General features: G+C 45.7%; 1 protein-coding gene and 1 long non-coding RNA gene across 2 annotated transcripts in view; one reads left to right on the forward strand and one right to left on the reverse strand.

Annotated features, from left to right (window-relative positions):
* Positions 1-5779: 5779 nt before the first annotated feature.
* HTRA3 (HtrA serine peptidase 3) overlaps positions 5780-23635 on the reverse strand; it is a 28805-nt gene continuing 10949 nt past the window's right edge. Inside the window, exons 4-9 of the mRNA XM_083460753.1 lie at positions 19392-19586; positions 17796-17828; positions 16695-16809; positions 11092-11140; positions 7245-7340; positions 5780-6394 (exon numbers count right to left, since the gene is read on the reverse strand). Coding sequence (XP_083316879.1) covers positions 6229-6394; positions 7245-7340; positions 11092-11140; positions 16695-16809; positions 17796-17828; positions 19392-19586 — 654 coding nt within the window. The 3' untranslated portion in view covers positions 5780-6228. The remainder of the gene's footprint in view (positions 6395-7244; positions 7341-11091; positions 11141-16694; positions 16810-17795; positions 17829-19391; positions 19587-23635) is intronic.
* On the forward strand, positions 9879-15539 carry LOC310686757. Its single transcript, XR_014516095.1, has 2 exons — positions 9879-11425; positions 11989-15539. It is a non-coding gene; the product is annotated as an uncharacterized lncRNA (long non-coding RNA).

Raw genomic sequence — 23635 nt, forward strand, 5'->3', positions numbered from 1 at the left:
GGGAACTGCAGAATGGTCCCAACGGGTTGACACTCCCACCTGCTGAGCATTTACTCACAAGATCCGTGTGCCTTGTGAGATGGCTGAGTGTGCAAATGCTCACTGCATTGGGGAAGATGCACCAATCCCCAGTGACGGAAGCACTGCCAGGCCCTGGGCAACCAGGCTGTGCCCTTCCCTTCCCTGGTTCCTCAGCCCCCAGCACTGGTCTGACAGCCTCCCTGGAGTCTGTTGCTGTGCTCCTTTCCCCAGGAGAGAGTCCTGCACCCTCAGCCAAGGCAGCCATCTCCTTGGAAGGGGGGTTACCAGGCCTCCTCACATCTGTTGCCCAGTCTTAGCCCACCCTGCAATGCCACCCTTCTGTTCCTCCTCCTCTGCCAACACCTTGGGACACAGTGACACTAGCAAAATGTTTGGGTATCCTGTTCTTGGGCCAACAATATGCAATCCAGCTCAGAGGCAGAGGACACCATTGTCCTCCACTTCTGGACCATCCTTGTCCACCTCCTACAGCACAGAGGACATCCCTCTTTACCACCTCTAGGAGCCAGTGGAACCACAGCCCTTTGAATAACAAACAGCTCCTCAAAGGGACCAGGCCTAACAGGAGGTATCAGGCTGAAGAGCTTTCGCAGGACTGCAGAGAGTTGTTGCCAACGAAGGAGCTCTCCAGAGTTCTCTGTGATCTTTCACTTGGCCCAGACTGAACTTCTGGACTTCTCTTATTTGGTTCCTGTTCTTCAAGACCTAACCAGTAAGCTGAACCAGTGAGTTCCCTGTACTCTATACCTGACCACCACAACCCATGGGACCCCTAACTCAAGAGGGGACAGGCCATTGTGAACAGGACCAAGGAACTCCTCTGTGGCACCATTGGTGAAACTGGAAAGCACAACCCACTTTGTGCCAGAATCCTGGGTAAATATTGCACAGCCCCCCCTCACTTGTTTTAGTAGTCAAATATACTATCTAGCAGGTTGTGCAGAACCGGTTAAACTGAAAGAAAACCACTCTTGGTTGATAACCCCATCTATAGGATCATTGTATTGCACTCATTCTTATGGAACAACTGCCTCTTTTATGAATACATGAGGTCTCACAAATTTCTATGTTAACTTTAAGAAGATTCATATCAAATTTCCACTAAAGTTTTCTCATTAACTATGCTGGGACTCTGATCAAATTCTGAGTAATGTGATGGGCTTGTGATACCTCTTTCTGGGAATAACAGAATAAGCTAGCTAATGAAGCTCTCATGCTTTCATTCTCTTGACCTAAACTTGACCGAAACAAGTTACTGCTGCCAGAGTTTTCCCTCAGACAAAGCCCAGACTTGGTGATAAGCCTTTTTTTTTTGTCTTTGACACAGACACAGAAAGAGTAACTGGGTGCTTACTTTGTTATTTATTTTAAATCAATTGAACATCTTGCTTTAAACAAGGACTCAAGTACTTAACTGTCCAAAAGTAAGGCTTCAAAATGAGTTGTAAGAAAAGAAGGTGAGGGGAAACCATTTATTATTGTTACACTATATTTATACTGCTGCTCAATAAAATATGTGTGCTAACTGGCTTACAATAGCGATATCAGAACATAACTTAAAAGCTCCAAGAGCTCCTTATTTGGTTAGCAAGTTTTCTCAATTATTTCCCCTGAAACACTTTTCAAACCTTTATTCAGGGAAGAAAGAATTCACCTCTTTTTCGTGACATCTGTCAAGACATTTGTAGGATCACCATTAGTGGAAAGGGGATACATTCAAAATTAGCTGGGCAGATAGCAGCAGCAAATGCGAAGGGTTCTGCAGAGGAAAGACTATGGGTTTAAGGAACCAGGTGGCAGGATTTCAGAGGTTTCAAATCTGTAATGGGCAACAAACCGAACATGCGCAAATCATGCGATACGGTGGCATAAAGAAACACGTCTATTTCTAAAAAGAAGTTGCTCACTTTTAGCTGTTGTTCTCCCAATGTTTACTGTCCTGTCCTATATTTGAAAGTGAATGCATGCACACCCGAAACAGGCCCTAGTCATTTAGCTGCCCAGAGCAAGACTTAAAGGAGCATTTTGTTTCAGATTAGTAAGTAGAGCAAGTATAAAGCACAAAATTGTACCAGAGATAAATATGTGGGGCCAGAGATAAGTATTTGCTAAAGACTATCCATTACAGGTATCTGATGTTCCAGAATAAATGAGTTTAATTGTGTTGCAATGATCTTCCTCAGTTTGTTTTACATAAGCACTTCAGGTTCTATGTTAAACAACAAGTCATCGTTTCCCCTTCTGACTTCAAGTAGTAGAGGTGATTCATTCATTACTGCATCTTGCAGGTCAGCAGAAGTCTCCAACGGGCGCCCATTCACCTTAACAATGATATCTCCATCCTTAATCCCACCTCTGTGATGGCAAAAGAGAAACAGTAATAAGCTAAAGTCCATCCTTTATTTGTTTAAAAAACCCACAAACAAATTTATTTATTAAAACATTTTGACCTCCCCTAAACACTCCCTAGAGGGACGCGGGTGGCGCTGTGGTCTAAACCACAGAGCCTAGGGCTTGCCGATCAGAAGGTCGGCGGTTTGAATCCCCGCCACGGGGTGAGCTCCCGTTGCTCGGTCCCTGCTCCTGCCAACCTAGCAGTTCGAAAGCACGTCAAAGTGCAAGTAGATAAATAGGTACCGCTCTGGCAGGAAGGTAAACGGCGTTTCCGTGTGCTGCTCTGGTTCACCAGAAGTGGCTTAGTCCTGCTGGCCACATGACCCGGAAGCTGTACGCCGGCTCCCTCAGCCAATAAAGCGAGATGAGCGCTGCAACCCCAGAGTCGGCCACGACTGGACCTAATGGTCAGAGGTCCCTTTACCTTTACCTTTTTATCCATTACAGTACTGGCAACCAGTGGCAGAGCAAGCCGATTGGGTGCCTGGGTCGGTGCATGTGCCCTGCACCCAGGGGCAGCGCCAGCCACCCATGGGGCGGGGCCAGGACACTCCGTAGGGCCTGCGAGGAGTCTGCCTGCCTCCTCCCACTCAGCCCTACAGCTGAGGGGCAGGCTGCAGGCGAACCATTTGGGGCATCGCGGAGCCTGCAAGCGCTCAAGCCACCATGTCACTCCCAGGAGAGACGTGTGTCTCGGGCGTGCTGCAGGCCCTGCAGTGAGTGCTGCCCGGCATTTTGTCACCCCCCAGTGGGGACACCTGGGGCGCACCACACCTACCGAATCCCCCTTCCTCCGCCCCTGCAGGCAACTCCCCACTCGCGTTCCTGGCCACCACACACACCACACACATGTAAGTCTGCCCTGCCCCACCCCCTTGTGATGCTGAAAACGGTGCGCATGTGCCACTTCTTGTGATAAATCCTACAGCAGCTCTGTTTTCAGGCACAATGCAAAGTGCTGGCTATGATCTATAAAGCCCTACATGGCTTAGGTCCAAGCTAGGTGAAGGACTGCCTGCCCTCATAGGACCCTGCTGGGCGTCTGAGATCTTCAAGGGAGGCCCTTCTCTCAGTCCTGCCACCCTCACTAGCCTGCTTGGTGGGGACGTGGGAGAGGGAGGGCCTTCTCAGTGGTGGCTCCATGGTTTGGACCTCCCTCCCTAGAGAAACCAAACTGGCCCCCTCCTTGCTGTCCTTTCTCAGGCAGGTGGACTTTTCTGTTGCAACAGGCTTTGGGCCAGTTAGCCCTGGTGATCATTCGATGTCTACTGAAAGGGTTGTTTCCCCCCCCTCCCCAAAATGACCCATGAATTTTTGAATTTTATTGATATTGATGCTGCATTTTATGTTGTGTTTTATGCTGTTTTATAGTCGCATTTTAATCAATGTTTTATGTTTGCTGTTAGCCGCCCTGAGCCCGGTTTTTAAACCAGGAAGGGTGGGGTATAAATAAAAAATTATTATTATTATTTATTATTGGGGAACTCGCTGCTTTTTAATGAAAATGCTGGTGCCCTGCTGTTTTTATTGCAATTATTTGTATGGTTTTAAGATTTTATATATGTATATCATTCTAATTCTATCAATGTTGAATTGTTTTTAATGATTCCCCCCCCCCCCCCGTGTTTTTAAGCAGTTCTTATTTTTATCAGGAAGCTGCCTTGAGCCATGTCAGGTGGAAAGGTGGAGTATAATAATAATAATAATAAATTAATAAGTAAACTAATAAATATGAACCTGGTTCTCTGTTGAGGTGTGTACCAAGCTCAGGAGGAAGGTGGGAGTGCTGCCACTAACCCCCAGCATCAGTTAAGGCTGCTGCCTCCGCTTGAAAGTGGTTCAGCCAGTCTGCGCACACAAATGCAGGGTCCCTCTAGTACAGGGGTAGGCAACCTGAGGCCCGGGGGCCAGATCCGGCCCAATTGCCTTCTAAATCCAGCCCACGGACGGTCCAGGGATCAGCGTGTTTTTACATGAGTAGAATGTGCCCTTTGATTTAAAATGCATCTCTGGGTTCTTTGTGGGGCATAGGAATTTGTTCATTCCCCCCCCCCCCTTCAAAATATAGCCCGGCCCACCACACGGTCTGAGGGACGGTGGACCAGGCCACTGCTGAAAAAGGTTGCTGACCCCTGCTCTATTACTTAGAAATAGCTTTGTGGCCTCCAGCCTTCTGGCAGGCTGGCCAGCAGTTTCGGGCATTAGTTGGAGGATGTGACAAGGTCCTTTCCACTTAGTTCTCACTCAGTAGAGCCTAAATAATTACAGTGGTGCCTTGCAAGACGAAAAGAATCCGTTCTGCGAGTCTCTTCGTCTTGCAGTTTTTACGTCTTGCGAAGCAAGCCCATTAGCGGCTTAGCGGATTAGCGCTATTAGCAGCTTAGCGGGCTTAGCTGATAAGCGGTTTGGCGGCTTAGCGGATCAGCTGTTAAGCGGCTTAGCGGATCAGCTGATAAGCGGCTTAGCGGCTTAGAAAAAGGGGGGGAGGAAAAAAACAACCGCAGGAACTCACAAGACATTGTCGTCTTGCGAAGCAAGCCCATAGGAGATTCGTTTTGCGAAGCACCTCCAAAACGGAAAACTCTTTCGTCTAGCGGGTTTTCCATCTTGCGAGGCATTCGTCTTGCGGGGCACCACTGTACTAATAAAATTAATCTCTTCCTGTCTTTGGGGGTTGGATTGGATGCATCCCTTCCAGCTCTACAATTCTATTTATTTATTATTACTACTACTATTATTATTTATTAAATCTGTATACTGCCCTTCATCCAAAGATCACAGGGCAGATCACGACATAAAAGTACAAGATGAGAACACAAAAATAAGAAAATAAGATCCAAAACAAAAACAAACAAATAACCTCCCTTTCCACAAACACATTTAGAAAGACAGGGGCTGTTAATTAGCCAAAGGCCTGGTTAAGGAGAAACATTTTTGCTGGTGCCTAAATTTCTATGATTCTATTGTTTTTCTTGGGGAAATGTTCACAGAACATTTTGCTGCGCAACAGACACCGAGTGAACAGTAGTGCACTAGTGATAGGTGTGCATCCTTGTTTTCACCCTTCCCTCTAGTGAATCCAGAACAAAGATACTATATATAATTATTTATTAATTTGTTGAATAAATATCCTGCCCTTCGTCCCAAAGGACACCAGCTCTAGCTAGCATTACAAGTACTATACTCCTCTTTGGCAATGGCTTAAGCTCAAATGTGGGTGATTATAGCCCTAGTTGTCATAGTATAGCACTTCTATTGAGGGCTCAGGTGGGCTGCTGTAGAGTGCTTCTGTTCAAAGCAATAGTACCAGGAAATAATAGCTAAACAGAATTAAAGAGAAAACTTTTCAGTTGTGTAAACTTTAATCTTTGTACAGTAGAACATACAGTACTTGTCATAAGTATACAATTTGTACAATAATGCTTTCTTAATACAATGAAAAAAAATCATTTTAAAAACCCTGAAAAATTGTGCACTTTCTCAAAGTTTTAGCACATTGTTTTGCTTTTATATCAGGCAATAATTCTATAAGAATCATTTTTCTACATTTCACTGCTTTCATATACAACAGTCGTACGCTATATGAAATTCAATATGCTGAACTACCAAAAGGAACTTTTCTTGAAGTAGTGAGGTTGCTGACTGTCAGGTACAGCCCCGGCTCAGGCAGTTATGTCAATCCACCTTGTCATCAGTCAACACAAGGTGCTATTACTAACATTGTAAAGGAGGTATCTGATGTTCCAGAATAAATGAGTTTAATTGTGTTGCAATGATCTTCCTCAGTTTGTTTTACATAAGCACTTCAGGTTCTATGTTAAACAACAAGTCATCGTTTCCCCTTCTGACTTCAAGTAGTAGAGGTGATTCATTCATTACTGCATCTTGCAGGTCAGCAGAAGTCTCCAATGGGCGCCCATTCACCTTAACAATGATATCTCCATCCTTAATCCCACCTCTGTGATGGCAAAAGAGAAACAGTAATAAGCTAAAGTCCATCCTTTCTTTGTTTAAAAAACCCACCAACAAATTTATTTATTAAAACATTTTGACCTCCCCTAAACACTCCCAAGAGGGACGCGGGTGGCGCTGTGGTCTAAACCACAGAGCCTAGGGCTTGCCGATCAGAAGGTCGGCGGTTTGAATCCCTGCGACAGGTTGAGCTCCCGTTGCTCGGTCCCTGCTCCTGCCCACCTAGCAGTTCGAAAGCACGTCAAAGTGCAAGTAGATAAATAGGTACCAGTCTGGCGGGAAGGTAAACGGCTTTTCCGTGCGCTGCTCTGGTTCGCCAGAAGCAGCTTAGTCATGCTGGCCACATGACCCAGAAGCTGTATGCCAGCTTCCTGGGCCAGTAAAGTGAGATGAGCGCTACAACCCCAGAGTCGTCTGCGACTAGACCTAACAGTCAGGGGTACCTTTACCTTTATCTTAAACACTCCCAAAGGTATCTTACAATGAATTGTTACTGTTACTGTTATTGTTATTTACAACCCACCCTGTAGCCTAAGGTCCCAGGGTGGCTTACAGCATTAAAAACAATATTAGAACAAAAAACAAAACTAAGCACAGATATTACAGACTTCTCCTACATGATTTGAAATCTAATACAGCTGAGACTTTAAGAATAATACTTGAAAATGAAATACCACTGGATATACAACTCCAGAAAAAGAAAGTAGGGTTTTTTTAGACGGTTAAAAAATAAAAATCAGTCAACACAAGTTGAACCTTGAATCTAATTGTGCCTCTGAATTTATGCTGGATTTAGCATGTTCTAAGCAACTGCTTCTGGATTGTGACCAATATACCTCTGAGATGGAGAATTTGGAACAACTTCATGCACATAAATTCCACTACTGACATCTGGAAAATCTGGATCATCGAGCTTAAGTTCTTCCACTAGTCTAAAAAAAAGAAAGGAAAGAAGCACAAATATTACCAAAATTGAATCATTGTATTACTATTGCTGCTGCAGCTTTTGAAGAATTCAGAATTTCTACCTCCATGAATTAACATTTTAAAACAACTTTGCAGTATTGTGTTAAATGGAAGTTAGCAGTGCAAGTGAAACTTGTAAGACCCAGGCTGTTTATGTGGCCTCTTGGTGAGAGGCAAGGTGGATGAGTAGTTTTTCTGAAAAAACGGTTGTAACATTCAGCTTCTGGGAACAGATGTAGTACCCCAGAGAGAGGGAAACTCATGCAGGAAAGGGCGGGTGGGCTGTGCTGCAGAGCTCCTCTGGTTCTTTGGAAGGAAGGGTTGAGAAAAGCTGACTGGGTGTCTGGAAGATTAGGAGCAATATTTCTTCTCAAAGTGGGAGAGGATGATCCCACCCCTCCCCACTCCCATTTCTGGATTTTTTGGGTTGCATCCAACAAAGCTGCCCCATTAGTGCAAGAACGTCCAGCTGAGCAATGGGACTTTCTCTCCTCTGATGCTCAAATCTGCATCAGAGGGTTGGGGGACGTTCTCTGAACAGATATGGGGGCTCGGGGAGTATGCATGGGGAGAGGATAGGGAGAGGAAGTCCTGGAGTGCAGGCAGAAGTCTGACGGGCCAACTTTGTTGACTATAAACCCCTGGGGTTCAGGAAAGTGAGCCTTTCTCTGCTGCCATTAAAGCAAACTGGGTGGATGATAAAATGACAGTTATTCGTATTTTGTATCAGAATGAGGCCACCAGCCATGACGCTTCCAGGCATGTGCTGCTCAAGTGATTCCCACTGTCTAGCCTGTGCAGCATCAACTGAGGTTTGTGTGCAGAGAGGTAAAGCTTTGTTGTTGTTGAGTCGTTTAGTCGTGTCTGACTCTTCATGACCCCATGGACCAGAGCACGCCAGGCCCTCCTGTCTTCCACTGCCTCCCGCAGTTTGGTCAAACTCATGCTGGTAGCTTCGAGAACACTGTCCAACCACCTCATCCTCTGTCGTCCTCTTCTCCTTGTGCCCTCCATCTTTCCCAACATCAGGGTCTTTTCCAGGGAGTCTTCTCTTCTCATGAAGTAGCCAAAGTACTGGAGCCTCAGCTTCAGGATCTGTCCTTCCAGTGAGCACTCAGGGCTGATTTCCTTAAGAATGGAGAGGTTTGTTCTTCTTGCAGTCCATGGGACTCTCAAGAGTCTCCTCCAGCACCAGAATTCAAATTAATAAGAGGCTGCTGCCTAAGCCATCCTTCGGAGGATGTATTTTCCACTCTGCCCACCCACATAAACAAGGAACGGGGCCCCTTTCTTGCTGCCTGGCAGAGGAAGGGCAGTGAGACGAGAGGATTGCAGAGAAATCAGGGTGGCACCCAGAGGTCACCTTGCCAAGGGAGCCCTCAGACTTGGCAGTGCTGCTGGCTGGCATTCCTTTTTGGAGTCTGCTGAAATAAGCCTTTTCTCATCAGCTCCTGGGCCTTGAGGGGCCTGTGAAGAGCCCAGGAGTCTCAGGGAATTGGGGAACACCCTAACAGGGTGTTCAGGGAGTTCGAAGGATTCTGCTGCTGCCAATGCCACCCTGCAGCTGCGTAGGAACTTCTTGCCAATTTTGTTTAATTAAAAAAAATTGTGTTCTGCTTCTCTTAGCAACCCAAAGTTATCCCCAAAGCCTCAACACCACAATGGAAGATCACAGCTTCCTTGTGGAGGAATCGCTGCAAGCCCCTCTTATCACAGTACACAGCTCACACGTAATCTTGCCTGAGAAACTATTTCCACAAATAAGCTGGCTGTTGGATCAGCCGAACCCAATTCTCTGTTCCAATGTGTTGTCTCCCAACAGTTTTTTATATTTTATTTTACAAAATGCAGTTGCAGAAACTGTGATCTAAAATGGAATATGAGCCTACAGTTCTTTTCTGCCAAAAAACCACTCCCCTCCCAGCTGGTTCTGCCCTGAGACAAGCAGCTTTTGGGGTGTGTACTATTGTTTTGTTTTTAATCAGGAAAACCTGAGTGGTCAAGGATTAAGAAGTCTCTTATCCTCTGTGCTTATCTTCCACTTTAGATAGCACCCTTAATTTTGTAAAAGGAAAAATACTGGGGGCAAACTACATGTCATGTGAACTTTGGTCCTTAGTCATTATAAACTCAGGAGTGTCTCTAATAAAACATAAAATCACAGCCTAGCTACACACACCCATGCACACATGTAAGAGGCATTCACATGCATAAGCTGCCTTCTGCAAACACTGTGGATGCGCATCCACACCCTTGTTCAAGTAGTCCAAGGTTATTGTCTGTGGTCAGGCGAGATTCTTGTGGCCACCCCCTTCAACAAGGCAACAACAGCTTCTCCTCCGCTTCCAGAGATGGGAGGCAGTTGCTGCTGCTGCAGACTGTGGGATGTGATCCATGAGAAGCAGTCAAGTACAACATTCCTTGAAATGCTAGAGAAGACATAAAAGGGAATGTTTGGTCCAGCCAGTCAAAACTCCCTGTTCCTCCTGGCTGGAGCATCCTTCTTTTTGCATGTGATAGAAGGTGGGCGTGACCTAACCTGTCCAGGTAACAAAAGGACAAGTCATGCAGCAACCTCTCCCTGTTTTGACTCCCTTCTTTGTTTGACCAGCTTTTAGCTAGGACTGCTCTGCTAGATCTCAGCTAGCAGAAGCACCAGGATTATTCCCCCATATGGGGTAGATCCACATGTACATATTTGTAACTAAGTCTGCCTTCAGGAATCCAACTGTGAACTGATGTAAGTAAACTTCTTTTATTGACTTTGAATAAGATTGTGGTGTCTTTATTCTTTTAAAATGGATTCAAGGGAACTTAACTAGGAATGTACAATTCAATCTGAGACAGACAGAACTGTATAATAGTGAGATGCTCACACGAGCCTGCAACCAGCTATCTGCTGTGCGTGTAAAAAGGGGAATGTAACTCTGCTAAGTAAAGGAACTTGCTAGCACAAGTTAGGAAGGATATTAATAAACAATATATCCTCTCCTGTCACCCTGAACATTCCCACACAGACGTTCCTCACTGCTTGCCAAAATGAGCAGTTAGGCAGAGCAGAGAGGAGCAGCTGCGGTCCATGCTTGCTCTGTTCTCTCCCAAGAGGCTATGGCACCTCCTTACCACCTTCATCACTGGCACCCTCAGATGTACAGGAGATGAACTTTACCTGTCCTCTCCCTCTGGACAGATGTGAGGATGAGACCTGTGGTCCAATCCCCACTGCTGCCAGCATCTCCCAGTACCTGGTACTGCTGCTGCTCACTCACCTCTCCTGCCGGTCTACTTGGGCTGTCAGTTGGTGCCACAACACAACAGCAGGCTTTCCTATTCTGGGCAGTAGCTGCAAAAGAGAGGCTATGCATGCCAGCAGGGGTGCAGTGCCACTGAGGGAGGGAGGGCAGCAGCTGCCCAGATGCTCCTCTTCCTACACAGCAGGTCAGGGGGTAGCGCCAATGGGCCTTCCTGAGGCATTATGGCATTGGTCGTTACCTGAAAATGCTGACCCCAGATGCCAGCAATGCTTCTTTTTGATGTGAATGAGAATGCTCATCTGGTCCACCTGTTGTTACACATGATTCGCAGCCCCTGGCTACAACTGGATTTGGGCCCAGGGTTACGATTCTGCACATGGGAGATGGGCTTATTTCAACTGGAATTATATACACGAATGTAGCTCCGGGTGTTCTGTAGTTCAGTATAGCAAGAGAGACTTACGCAGGTGTTATTGTCAGCATCCTTATTCCAATAAACCTTTTTTTCATATCTGGAATAAAAATGAAAGCCTAGTTAGCTTTTTTAAAACGTTCCAAAGCACAAAGTAACATAAAACACTACAGAATTACATAAAAAGCTCTACAGGGCATATAAAATAACCAAAGTTTGTGCCATAGGCCATCTCTTTAAGACAGTTGGGTTTCTCAGCAACATATTGTAAATTTTATTTATTTTTTAAAGTATTTCTATGCCTCTGTATAATAAAATAAAAGAACAGTGTACAGCGTCAAAACATTAAAACCAAGGCAGATGATCATTAAAATGCCCGGCTACTGTATTTTTCGCTCCATAAGATGCACCTGACCATAAGACACACCTAGTTTTTAGAAGGGGAATGCAAGAAAAAAAATATTTTTAAAGGGAGCGCTGAGCAGAGCCTGTGTGCATCCCAGGCTCTGCTCAGCGCTCCCTTTCACGAGCCGTGTGGAGCATGTATGCGGCGCTTGCAGGGTTTTCCCCAGGAGGGAGAAGGGGGCAGCCCTCACTGATGGGCTGCCCTTCTCCCTCCTCAGGGGAAAAGCCCCACGCGGCTAGTGAAAGGGAGTGCGGCTCTTGGGGGCTTTTCTGGGAGGTGGGGAAGGGACTGAGGGGCTGCCTTCTGTCACTTCCCCCAGCTCCCACAAAAGCCAGCAAGAGCCGTGCGCTCTTTAAAGGGAGCACGGCACCTGCGGGCTTTTCTACAAGGAGGGAGAAGGGACTGACACAGCCCCCAAGAGCTCTTTACCCACCTGCCTCCCACCTGCATTCGCTCCATAAGACGCACACACATTTCCCCTTACTGTTTAGGAGGGGGAAAGTGTGTCTTATGGAGCGAAAAATATGGTAATTAAAAAAAAGTTTAAAAGGAAACAGCTGCCATGCCCTGTCAACATAAGAAGGTCTTCACAGAAATGTCCCCAATGGCCAGGGTTGGCCCAGCTCAAGTGCCAGCCCTCCCGGGGCTCAGGTGTGCTACATAATGGGGCTGAGAAAGAGACCAAGGCCTGGCATTTCCTTCCTCAGGCAGCATCTTAAGGGCTCTGCCATAAGGGAAGGAGGGCAGAAAAGTCCACGTTTGTGTGTATGTGTGTGTGGCAGCACAAACCAATCTCCACAGGCAGCAGTTCAAGCCAATTCATAACATCAGGTTGTTAGGAAAGCTTACGGAAAGGCCAGACAATCTGCCAAGTTTCTAAACTATGTGGCAGCTTCCTATTTTTAGACCTTACGACTTACAAAGTTTATATACATGATCTATTTCGCCCAAGGTAAAACCTGTCTCCAAAGTGCTTTCTGGAAAGGGCAAGCAGTTCTATATCTGCAGCAGTTCTCAAACCTTTATTTCTCTGTATGACCTCAGAGCAGGGATGGTGCCCTGTCCCCAACACAAGGGGATGACTGACAGTGAGGCTTTGTTTAAACTTTGTTTTAAAAACAGCCACAGGGCCCTGCAAAAAGGCGGGGAGCACAGTGCTGAGAAGAGTGTCAATACTCTCCACCTTTTTCTGGTACAAGAACCCTCTCTGGCTGTTACTCCCCCCACCAGGAAACCTGTGACATGGCGGACAGGCTTTATACTGAGAAAAGGGCCTCCTGTTCCCTGGTGCCAATACCATTTGGGGGACTCACAGCTCTGTTTAAAGAGAGACTGAAATGGACAGAAGAGCAAATGTCTTATGTGGGTTGGCCCTAAAACGAGGGCTGTTTCCATGTGGAGGTGTTTTCTCACACAATGGGTACCTCAGGTCTGAATTTTCCACATGCACATTGGTGCAAGGGTTCCACACCAAAAAGCAGATTTAATTTTCTGCCTTTTGATTCTTAAGCCAATGTTTCCCGTTCACACTAGTGGGTGGGCGTTGAGAGGATATATGCGTGTGCTGAGTGCTTGTCCTCTCCTCACTAATAGCACTTGCCCACCTTCCATTCCCATTTTGTCACACTGGGCATACAGACAGGTGTGTCTTTCCTAAAACAAATGCACTTAAACACAGACACACATCCAGTGTGCAAGAGTGAACATTACCAATGCACGATATTTCATAATGGACAAGGTGAAGGGTTGTGAATGGGGGTGGGAGGCAGAAGAATTCTCATTCTCTCTCCCCACCCCCCTTTTGTCTGCCCACTTCCCTCCCTCCTTTCCCTGGCATGGAAAGGACAGCTTTCTAAATAACTCATGACACATATAACTCAAGCATTTTGTGAATATTTAACACCTGCCAACATCCAGTCCTCATATTCTCTCCCCTGAGACTCTGATGATTTGACACCATGCTGCTATTAAGCTTTTTACTAAGTTTAATAGTAAAAAGCTCAATAGCAGCACAAGAGGTATGGGGGATTGTATCCATTAGTAAAAAAAGGCAAAAGGCAAAGGACCCCTGGGTGGTTAAGTCCAGTCAAAGGTGACTATGGGGTGAGGCCCTCGTCTCACATTTCAGGTCAAGGGAGCCGGCGTTGGTCCACAGACAGTTTTCTGGGTCTTGTGGCCAGCATGATTAAACTGCTTCTGGTGCAACAGGACACTCTGACGGAAGCCAGAGTGAACGGAAATGCCGCTTACCTTCTTCCTGCAGCAGTGCCTGTTTATCGACTTGCACTGCTGTGCTTTCGAACTGCTAGGTGGTCAAGAGCTGGGACAGAGCAACAGGAGCTCACCACCATCGCGGGGATTTGAACTGCCAACCTGATTGGCAAGCCCAAGAGACCACAGCACAACCTGCATCCCTATACCCATTAGTATGGTAGGAGGAAAACTTTCAAGTTGCCTTCTAGGCATTTTTTTTATTGTAAGTCATTTTGAATGGGCACTTGTGCAAAAAAGCAGCGTAGAACATTGTAAATAAAATAAATAAAAAATAAGACTGGCAAGGCTCCTTCCTAATTCTATCATATGTACTTCATATATACACTTAGTGACCACCACCCAGCTGCAGAATTTCCTTCGCTTTAATGTCTGCAAAAGAACAAGGCTGAGTATTTTCCCAAAGAACCATCAGCTTTTACCGTTTCTAACTTGGCTTGGCTTTTGGGGGTGAGAATAGCCCCTATAGGTTCTTAAATAGGATTTATGTTTTCTAATGGGTTGGTTTCAGCATGTGTGTACGTACGTACATGTACACACAGAAAGACATATGTGGTCGTAACCAAAACAGCTATTCTGTTAACACAGCAGACTTCTGCTTGCACAGCAGAACTTTCCACTCCTCTCTTCTCCCTGGCAGACTCCCCCATGCACCCTCAAAATCTGCTCCAGAAGGCTGGAGGACCTTCCGGGGCATATCTGGAGGTGGGCAGGGAGAGGAAGTCCTGGTGGCTGAGTAGGACTCTGCAAGTGCAGCACTGGATGCGACCCATAGTCATTAGTGCATAATGTTGCTCCTAATTACTTCCCATGTTGCTTCTAGAGTAAGTAGGAAAAAGGAAATTAGGGACTCATGTTTCTGAAACAGTTAGAGCAGCAAGGATCAAAGATGGAGCTGGGCAATTAATAGAGGATATTTTGTGGTTTTCCAGTTGTGAAGTGTTAGGAGTCCAGAAAGGGATTTTTCTTAGCGATTTTTCATGCCCTTTTCCTGCAACAGCAGGGACTTCTATTATTAGTGGAGAATTACTCTGGTGACTTGTGCTTCAAATAATGATCTAACCAACCCTGCTTCCACTCTCGTAACTACAGCTGGATGAGGAAATGTATGTGCAAATAGATATTTTGTGACCTCTTCCTCCACTGATCCAACAGCTGGGGCCACATGGAAGGGACAAACTGGATGCTGAGGTTGGGGGGGGCAGAGAAGGGGACTTGGTTATAACCATCTGTGCATTGTATTTTATATTTTATAATTATTAAAATGTGCCCCAGATAGGGACCATAATTACTTTTGCAGCTGGAGGCTGAGTCTTTCCAGAGTTGGTGGAAATAATATCAGAAATTACGTAACCATTAAAAATGCTTCAATTATGTTTAATGCCACACTTTGTATCTAATTCATACTCACAGGCAGATACTGAAATATGAGTAATAACAATTCCAAGAGCAATTAATACTGACATCTTTATGAGCCTCAACACGCAGTTCTAGCACTTCATTGTCAATCCAACATGAGAACTGAATCGATTCAGTTCAGCGGCAGCAACACAGGAAAAGCTGGCGCAACAGCTTATTGTGCTATGCCTGTTCTGTGGATAAGCAGCCCCCAGTGCTTTCTGTCTGGCAGCCTGGAGGAGCACTTGCTACTAAAAGCGTGTGAAGAAATGAAAGAGGGGGGGTTAGAAAGGAAGGAAATTAAGGCAGCCAGCTAGGACAGAATGCAGAAGAGTGATATGTAAGATTTGAAAGGAGCCCAGCTACTTACCATGCCCTAAGCTGCACTAGTAATGTACTAGTCAATTTCACACATGGAAAAATAGTCATCACTGTAGGCTCAACACAGAAGGGGGAAAAGTGAAGTCTGAGAGAGTGAGGGGAAGGGTCCAGTGGGACGGAAAACAGGATAGGGACCACTAGTGAGAAAGGAAGGGGACCCAGCTTCTTTCTCTTCGCATAGCCGAGGCTGAAGAGGGGAAGTAGCAGCACTCGTGGTCCCTAAATAGTGCCGGTGCTCAGATGGACTATTAGACCATTTTAATGTCATTTGAGCTGCCAAACTGTTCTGCCAACAGATGATACAGCCATAACATAAAAGCATATTTATATCAGATAGCACTTGCAATGGGATGCATGTGGAAAAGCACTTGGGCAGGAAAACCGAGGATCAGTTCCAGTATCAAAACGATATATGATCTCGATAACACAATTGTGATAATATGCTATTATAATCATGCATATTGCAGTACATGCACAAACTCCCTTAGTGCAAACAGTTTCAGGAGTAGCACAATAACGTCATGCCAACACCCGTCTTATCACTGCAGGTATGAAAGACTTTGTTTAAGCATCTTTCATCTGAATAAGAGGCCTCCTTTATTTATTATTATTTAATAATGCTATAAACTATGCCTGGGGCAAACACTTAGTTATAACTAAATGTTTGCTTTTCCTAAGAGGCTATGCTCTAATGTGGCAATCCTAAACCTATTTACCTGGAAGTAAGCCCCACCGAGGTTGATAGAACTTGTTTTTTAAGGCATGTGTAGGACTGTTACGTAAGAGTATTGTGCAGCCACATAATATCACCCTGAAGAACTGTTAAGGTGGCCTAGGGCATTTCTATCAAAAATAAACTTTTGGTTGCACTAAACCGGAAGTACAATATCTTTCCCTAGTCCAGTGACTCAGGGCCCGTCCCTAGGCCATAGCACACCTTCCCCAGGCCCTTACCAGCCCCACTTTGCACCCTCCTTGAGTGTTTTTGCCTGCATGGACCGTGCCCCTGAACTCTGACAATGCTTCTTGCATCCCAGGGAGGAGGGTGCAGAGGGGTGTGTGAGTATCCATAGAAAATAGCCTACTGGGGGGAAAACGGCAAAATTCACATTTGTTGCTCTGCCCATTTTTGCCTCTGAAAAGGTTTCTCCACCCCCTGCTCTGGTCCAATCCCCCGACAATTGCTTCCAAATTTTACCTTTACTTTCTTTGTCAGAATTCTCTGACAGGAATCGAGCAATGCGATCGGAAGGAATAGCAAAGGAAATTCCTGCAGCAACCTTTAATGTATTGATGCCAATCACTTCTCCATCCTGTTGAAGTAAGATACCAAAACACATTTCATTTGTTATTTTAAAAGCTTTTGCCTTTAAAAAGAAGTGTATTCCTAACAGGCAGCTTGTGCTTTTATCACAATAGTAAATTAACGATAATCAGCGCTTTTTTCTGACACGGTACTCACTGCCACAGAGTACAACCCCCTTGGTCATTTTACCAAGATAGAATTGCAGCTTTGGAAGGGACCACAGGGGTCATCTATCCCAACCCCCTGAAATGCAGGAATCTTTTGGCCAACCTGGGGCTCCAATCCACAACCCTGAGATTAAGAATCTCATGCTCTATGCTATCAGTGCCGGCACTTCATTTTTAACCAAAAAAACAGCTCTGATTGTATATGCTTGACTTTTTGCAACTGTCATGTGTCGCCACGGCTTGTGATGCTGGACTGAGTCTTTGGCTTCTGCGTTCAGCTCTATGAGCATTCAGCTCTGCCTTGCCCAGTGGACCAGCGGGCTGGGCTTCCACAGCATTTTTGGATGTCACAAAATAGACCCAGGGCACCTACCCCAGCTCAGTGGTGGAGCCCAGGCTTTGCGCGCCCAGGGTCACGTGTTCGGTCCCTGGTATCTCTGGTTAAGGAATCCTGCAGAGCAGGGCTGGAAAAGTCCTTTCTCTGCTTGAGAGCTTGGAATGTCTCTGCCATTCACAATAGACTTAAAGACTGTGGGAATTAGGTTGAATTAGAAGAGGAAACAAGGCTGGGTATCATCAATGCGTTGCTAGACCTGTCCTCCTCACACTCATGATAACCCAGTGAACTTCATGGTCAAGTGGAGACTTGGCCTCCCAGGTCTAGCACTCCAGCCACCACATGAAACAACTCCTACATTATTGGCCAAACTGAGACTATCAAGATGACAATTTGGGTAACTGTCCCTTTTTGGGGAAAAACTATTCAATCTGATAAATGAAAGCAGACAGATGCTTATCAAGCTCCTTTAAAGTAATCTGTCCTTACCAAGTTTACCAGAGGTCCTCCTGAGTTTCCGTACTGCAAAACAATATCAGAAAACATTATGGCTACTTTCAGGAAGTGAACATCATATTTCAATGAAGCATACTTTATCAGGCAGCAATTCTGTATTTTCTGCCCCACAAAAGCTGCTGTGTGCACCTTAGACTCATTTTCTTCACAGGGAGGTCACTTCAGTGCGGCTAATGCAGTGGTTTGACTTCACCTATAAAGGGTGCACTCCATTGTCTCTCGAGACAGACAGATGCCAACAACAACAATACGCATGCACCATATGCAGACATAAAGACTCACGTTCATTCCCTTGCACAAGTTGCAAGTTTCAGTAAGACGGCAGTTCAGCTAAAATTACTGGGACAGCTAGGAAAACACAAATGTGTGAGGCCAATCTTAGCGCTTTCTGCATCTGCATCTCTATAAGGCACCTCTGCTTTTTGCCTCACTGGAGAATGACAGACATGCCTGATGTGGGCGGACACAGAGTTGCTCTCCCACTCCCATCTTTCTCAGAGCTTACATCTGGCCTGACATGCATGGGCTGTGTGAGTCACTGGAAAGACCAGGAGTTGGTTGCCTTCCACTTCCCAGGAACTTTATGGCTGGAGACCCCACCATATCCCAGATGAGGGAATGGCAGCTGAGCCCAACAGGGATGGTCAGGGAGTAGAGAAATGGAACAACCAGAGAAAATGAAGGTTCTCAAGCCATCAGTATAGCCGAAAAGACCCCCCACCTCTGAACTACAGGGTCACAGCCTGATCTAAGATAGGTCGCAACAGCAGCGCTACCACCACACAAATAAGTGGTAAAAATTAAGTTATGGGATCACCAAGTGCATTTTGGGGTTAAAGGTGGGCCCCAGGTCTGAAAAGGTTAACGGCTGTTGGTCTACAGCACCCCTTTCAGGGGCTCTGACTGAGTCTGAGATGCCACGCTGCTGCTGGGAGTGATCAGGGTTAAGGCTGATTAGGGAATAGGACTAGAGTGCTCCTCCTGCAAAGAACATAAGCTGAAACATTAAAATAATGAGCCAATGCAAAACAATTTGCCAAGTTCTACAAGTGGCTTTTTCTTAAGAAACAAGGACAGAGGTTAAACAATGATTCATCAACACCAGTAAAATAGAAAACATTAAGCAGCCTTTGTTATTTCATAAATACAGACCACTTTCACAGTTTCTTTGAAATACAGGCAGCTGCCATTTTAGGCATGTTCAATGTGCATGACTGCGCACACAGGCATTGTTCCCAACCCGAAGCCACCCCAAAAGTTACAAAAATGTCACAAAAAGGGGTAGAACTGGGTATTTGCAGGCTTTTCCAGTGGTGTTTCAAATATATGCAATTTCACTTCAACATGTCGTGCCTGGGAACGTACCTCCTGCGTAAATTGGGAGTTGCCTGTAGTCAAAAGATGTATTGAATGTACTGGACTGCTGTAAATTGGATAAACTGTAAACTGTGATATTATTGGAAAACATACTTCCAATAGTATGTTCCTTCTCATTAGTTGGACTGATTAAAAATCATCACCTCTGGTCCATAGATTTTGAGATTTCCTGAAATCAGAGGATTTACTTACATTGATGATAGCATCCGTCTGAACATAATCCATGTCAGAATCCTTCAAGCCAAGCTCTTTGCCATCCCGCTGGGCTGTACTGACAATCCCTGTTGTCACTGTGTTCTGCAAAGCAAAGGGACTCCCAATGGCCACAACAAATTCACCAGGCCTCAGATCCCCAGACAGGCCCATGGCGAGGAAAGGCAGCTTTTTCTAGGAGAGAAAGACAGTGGTTGCATTTGAGCAGAGGAAAGCAAACCATAGCATTCCCAGAATTTTTTTTAGTAATGTATCAGAACTAGGGACAGGGTAGAACTATGAAGCTCACGGGGTGACTTTGGGCTAAGTCTGCACTACTCGAGGCAATCTACTGGGTTCCCAGGAGCCAAGCCCCGTGGCCTTACGCTCTGCACCACCCATACTGTGTAACTGCCACAAGCTTTGCAGATCAATCTCTGCTTTTCAAGCCCGCAGAACTAATCCTGACACCTGACTGACAACTCTGTAAACTGACCCCAAGGACCAGGGCCTCAGGAACCACCAGGCCCCAGCTTGAGTTCACTGCAGAGGACCCCCCCATCTTGGCTAAGCCCGATCTCCTTTCCCAGCAACTGTTGCTTTTGGAACTTGGCCTTATGCCCGCCTTGAACACTCCAAGATCTTGGGATGTCTCGGTGCAGAAATGTTAGTAAAATTTACATACAGCCCCACAAGAAAATTGCATAAAGACCACCAGGACACCAACGTTGTGTTTTCAGTCCAATTCTCAACGTTAAACTAGAGATGCCACTGAAAATAATAACTCCCAGGTTCATATTATGAATTGTGGCTGCTGCCCTCACATACAAGATGAACATTATAACCCCCACTCCAGTTTCCCCATGGCTCAGATTTAAATCAAGCCAGGGAAGAACTCAATTCCCAAAATTTCCAACTTTAGGGTGGTAACGAGGCTGGAAAGTGACCATTTTCCATTAGAACTTTCTCTGACCCTGGATGGAGAATTGGCTACCTATTCCTGTGTGCCTATTACAAATAACCAGCTTCAGATGAGGCCCACTGCCTTAAAATGGACTGACAATATGGCTCAACGGATAAATGAACTCCTTTGGTCTGACCAACTGCAAGAGACAAGGGACTCCCTTATCCAGGCAGTTGAGCCACTGCCAATATATGACAATTTAGTCGAACTGCTAAAACCTTCGTTGGCTAAGACCCCGGTAATGAATAGTAACCATTTCTCTCATAAAAAGTGGTTTGACGAGGAATGTAGGCACTTCAAGAACAACCTATATAATGAATTCTTGGCATACAGGGCATCAAATGACTCCGCACCTAGCAGTCACCTTATGAACCTCAAGAGAAGGTATAAAGCACTATTAAAGGAAAAGAAGCGTGCGGCAGAAAGAAATGATTGGAAGAACCTTCTAAAAGCTGCAGAAAATAGAGATCCCTCCTCCTTTTGGCACCAAATTTCCAGATACCTGGGTAGACCGTTGTCAAGGATAGAACCCCAAATTTCAGCTGACACCTGGGAAAGCTTCTTCTCCGTTTTATATGCAGCTCACGCAGCCAGCGGAGGAAGGTTAGATTTGGCCCCCTTGCCAGAGTGGGATCCTGTTACCTGCTCTGAAGTGGAAGCACTTATAGGCCAATTTGAGGCGGGCAAGGCACCCGGAGATGATCTTATTTCCATAGATGTTATTAAAGCCAATAAGGATTGGTGGTGTCCACCCCTAGCAGCTCTTTTTACTTATATAAACAAAACAGCACAATTTCCTCCAAGCTGGAACTCTGCACTGATTGTGTTAATTCACAAGAAAGGGCCGCGCACAGACCCGGCCAATTTTAGACCAATTAGCCTGCTAAATGTTATCGGGAAGATCTATTCAAGATTTCTACTTAACAAATTAACGACCTGGATGGAAAGCAACAATATCATCGCAGAGGAACAGGCGGGTTTCCGCCCCGGAAGATCAACAACAGACCAAATCTTAATCCTAAATCACTTGGCTACCAAGTACGCTGGCAATGGCCTAAAAGCCCTCCACGTCGCCTTTATAGACTTTAAGCAGGCCTTTGATCTAATTCCCAGGAACCAGCTATGGACAAAATTGGCAGCGACATCTATCGACCGCCGCCTTCTCTTGCTGATTATTAATTTGCATACAAATACCCTCTTGAGGATTAGGATAGATAGTAAGGGGCTAGTCTCCAATCCGGTTGCCACCACTAGGGGGGTAAGACAGGGCTGTTTGCTTGCCCCTGCTCTGTTTAACTTCTATATTAATTCGCTAGTGGTGCACATGGCAAATGCTGATTTCCATCCACCAAAACTGGCAGGACGAGCCTTAAATGTCCTACTGTATGCGGACGATGCCGCCCTATTAGCTACCTCCCCCATCGGATTAAGGAGGATGCTTCGAGCTCTTCATGAATATGAGACCCAACACGAGCTCCAATTAAATTATGCCAAGACCAAAATAATGGTCTTTGCTGCTCGACCGAAACCTAATTTATGGTCAATTAATGGTATTCCTTTAGAGCAGGTCAGTTGCTTCAAGTACCTGGGTCAGGTTGTAAGATCAAATAGGTCCTTCCTGGCGCACAGAGAATACATAGCCTCGAACGCATCCAAAGCAGCCCTGATGATTAGAACCCTGTACTCCAAGAAACAGGCACAAACTGTCAATGTTGCCTTACGTCTCTTTAAAATGAAAGTCCTCCCTCTTCTGCTGGTGGGCATTGCCTTGGGCTCACGTAGGGATTTTGAAAAATTGGAATCTATCCAAACCCAATTCCTCAGGGCCATACACAGGATCCCCCCCTCGGTGGCAGGCGCGATCATGAGATTGGAAACCGGTTGCCAAGCCTTTAGGTATGTGGCCCTGAAAGCGAAGCTATGGCTATGGCTCAAGCTCTGTTTCAGACCGGTGGGTTTGGCCCCCTTGATTCTGAGGGATAACTTTAAATCTCCATGGGAAGGGGAGATAGTGGAGGAAGTGCAGAAGTGCGGGTTGTCCTCCCTTTATATAGAGTCCATGACGTATAGCCACGCAAAGGCGGTGATCGCGCAAAGATTAAGGGATATTGCCAGACAGGAGGACATAGCCCGTGTGAAACCTGGGTTGTTTCTGGGGGAGCAGTTGTATCGGGCTGCTCCAGCTCGCTACCTGGCGGATATCCACTACGTGGAATACCGCAGACTATTTACTGCGGCTAGGCTGAATGTTCTTGACTCGGCGGTCCTGAAGGGAAGATATGGAGGAGTCCCATATGACCAGAGATTATGCCACTGTGCATTGGGTGAGGTAGAATCCACAGAGCACATTTTATTGAGCTGTCCCTTCTACAACGATTTAAGACAGTATCTTATAACTCCATACTTAACCCAGCTCAGTTCCCGACAAAGAGGAAAGCAGACAGCATATCTGCTAAATAAGTCTTCTGGGAAAACAACCTTGTCAGTGGCTAAATTTCTTTTCCTGGCACTCAAGTGTCGGAAACGTATAACTGAATGCCTTGATGTGGGTTATCTGTGAGAGGTCTAGTACTGTGGCCCTACCTTACTCATGTACCTCCTATGATGTTATAGTTTATAATTATTGTGTAATGTTTTAATTCTGACTATCGGTCGAATAAAGAAATTGATGATGATCATAGCATTCCCAGAATTTTTTTTAGTAATGTATCAGAACTAGGGACAGGGTAGAACTATGAAGCTCACGGGGGTGACTTTGGACTAAGTCTGCACTACTCAAGGCAAGCTACTGGGTTCCCAGGAGCCAAGCCCCGTGGCCTTACGCTCTGCACCACCCATACTGTGTAACTGCCACAAGCTTTGCAGATCAATCTCTGCTTTTCAAGCCCGCAGAACTAATCCTGACACCTGACTGACAACTCTGTAAACTGACCCCAAGGACCAGGGCCTCAGGAACCACCAGGCCCCAGCTTGAGTTCACTGCAGAGGACCCCCCCATCTTGGCTAAGCCCGATCTCCTTTCCCAGCAACTGTTGCTTTTGGAACTTGGCCTTATGCCCGCCTTGAACACTCCAAGATCTTGGGATGTCTCGGTGCAGAAATGTTAGTAAAATTTACATACAGCCCCACAAGAAAATTGCATAAAGACCACCAGGACACCAACGTTGTGTTTTCAGTCCAATTCTCAACGTTAAACTAGAGATGCCACTGAAAATAATAACTCCCAGGTTCATATTATGAATTGTGGCTGCTGCCCTCACATACAAGATGAACAGTATAA

This window comes from Podarcis liolepis (assembly GCF_965112155.1).
Source record: "Podarcis liolepis genome assembly, chromosome: 9".
Taxonomy (NCBI): Eukaryota; Metazoa; Chordata; class Lepidosauria; order Squamata; family Lacertidae; genus Podarcis; species Podarcis liolepis.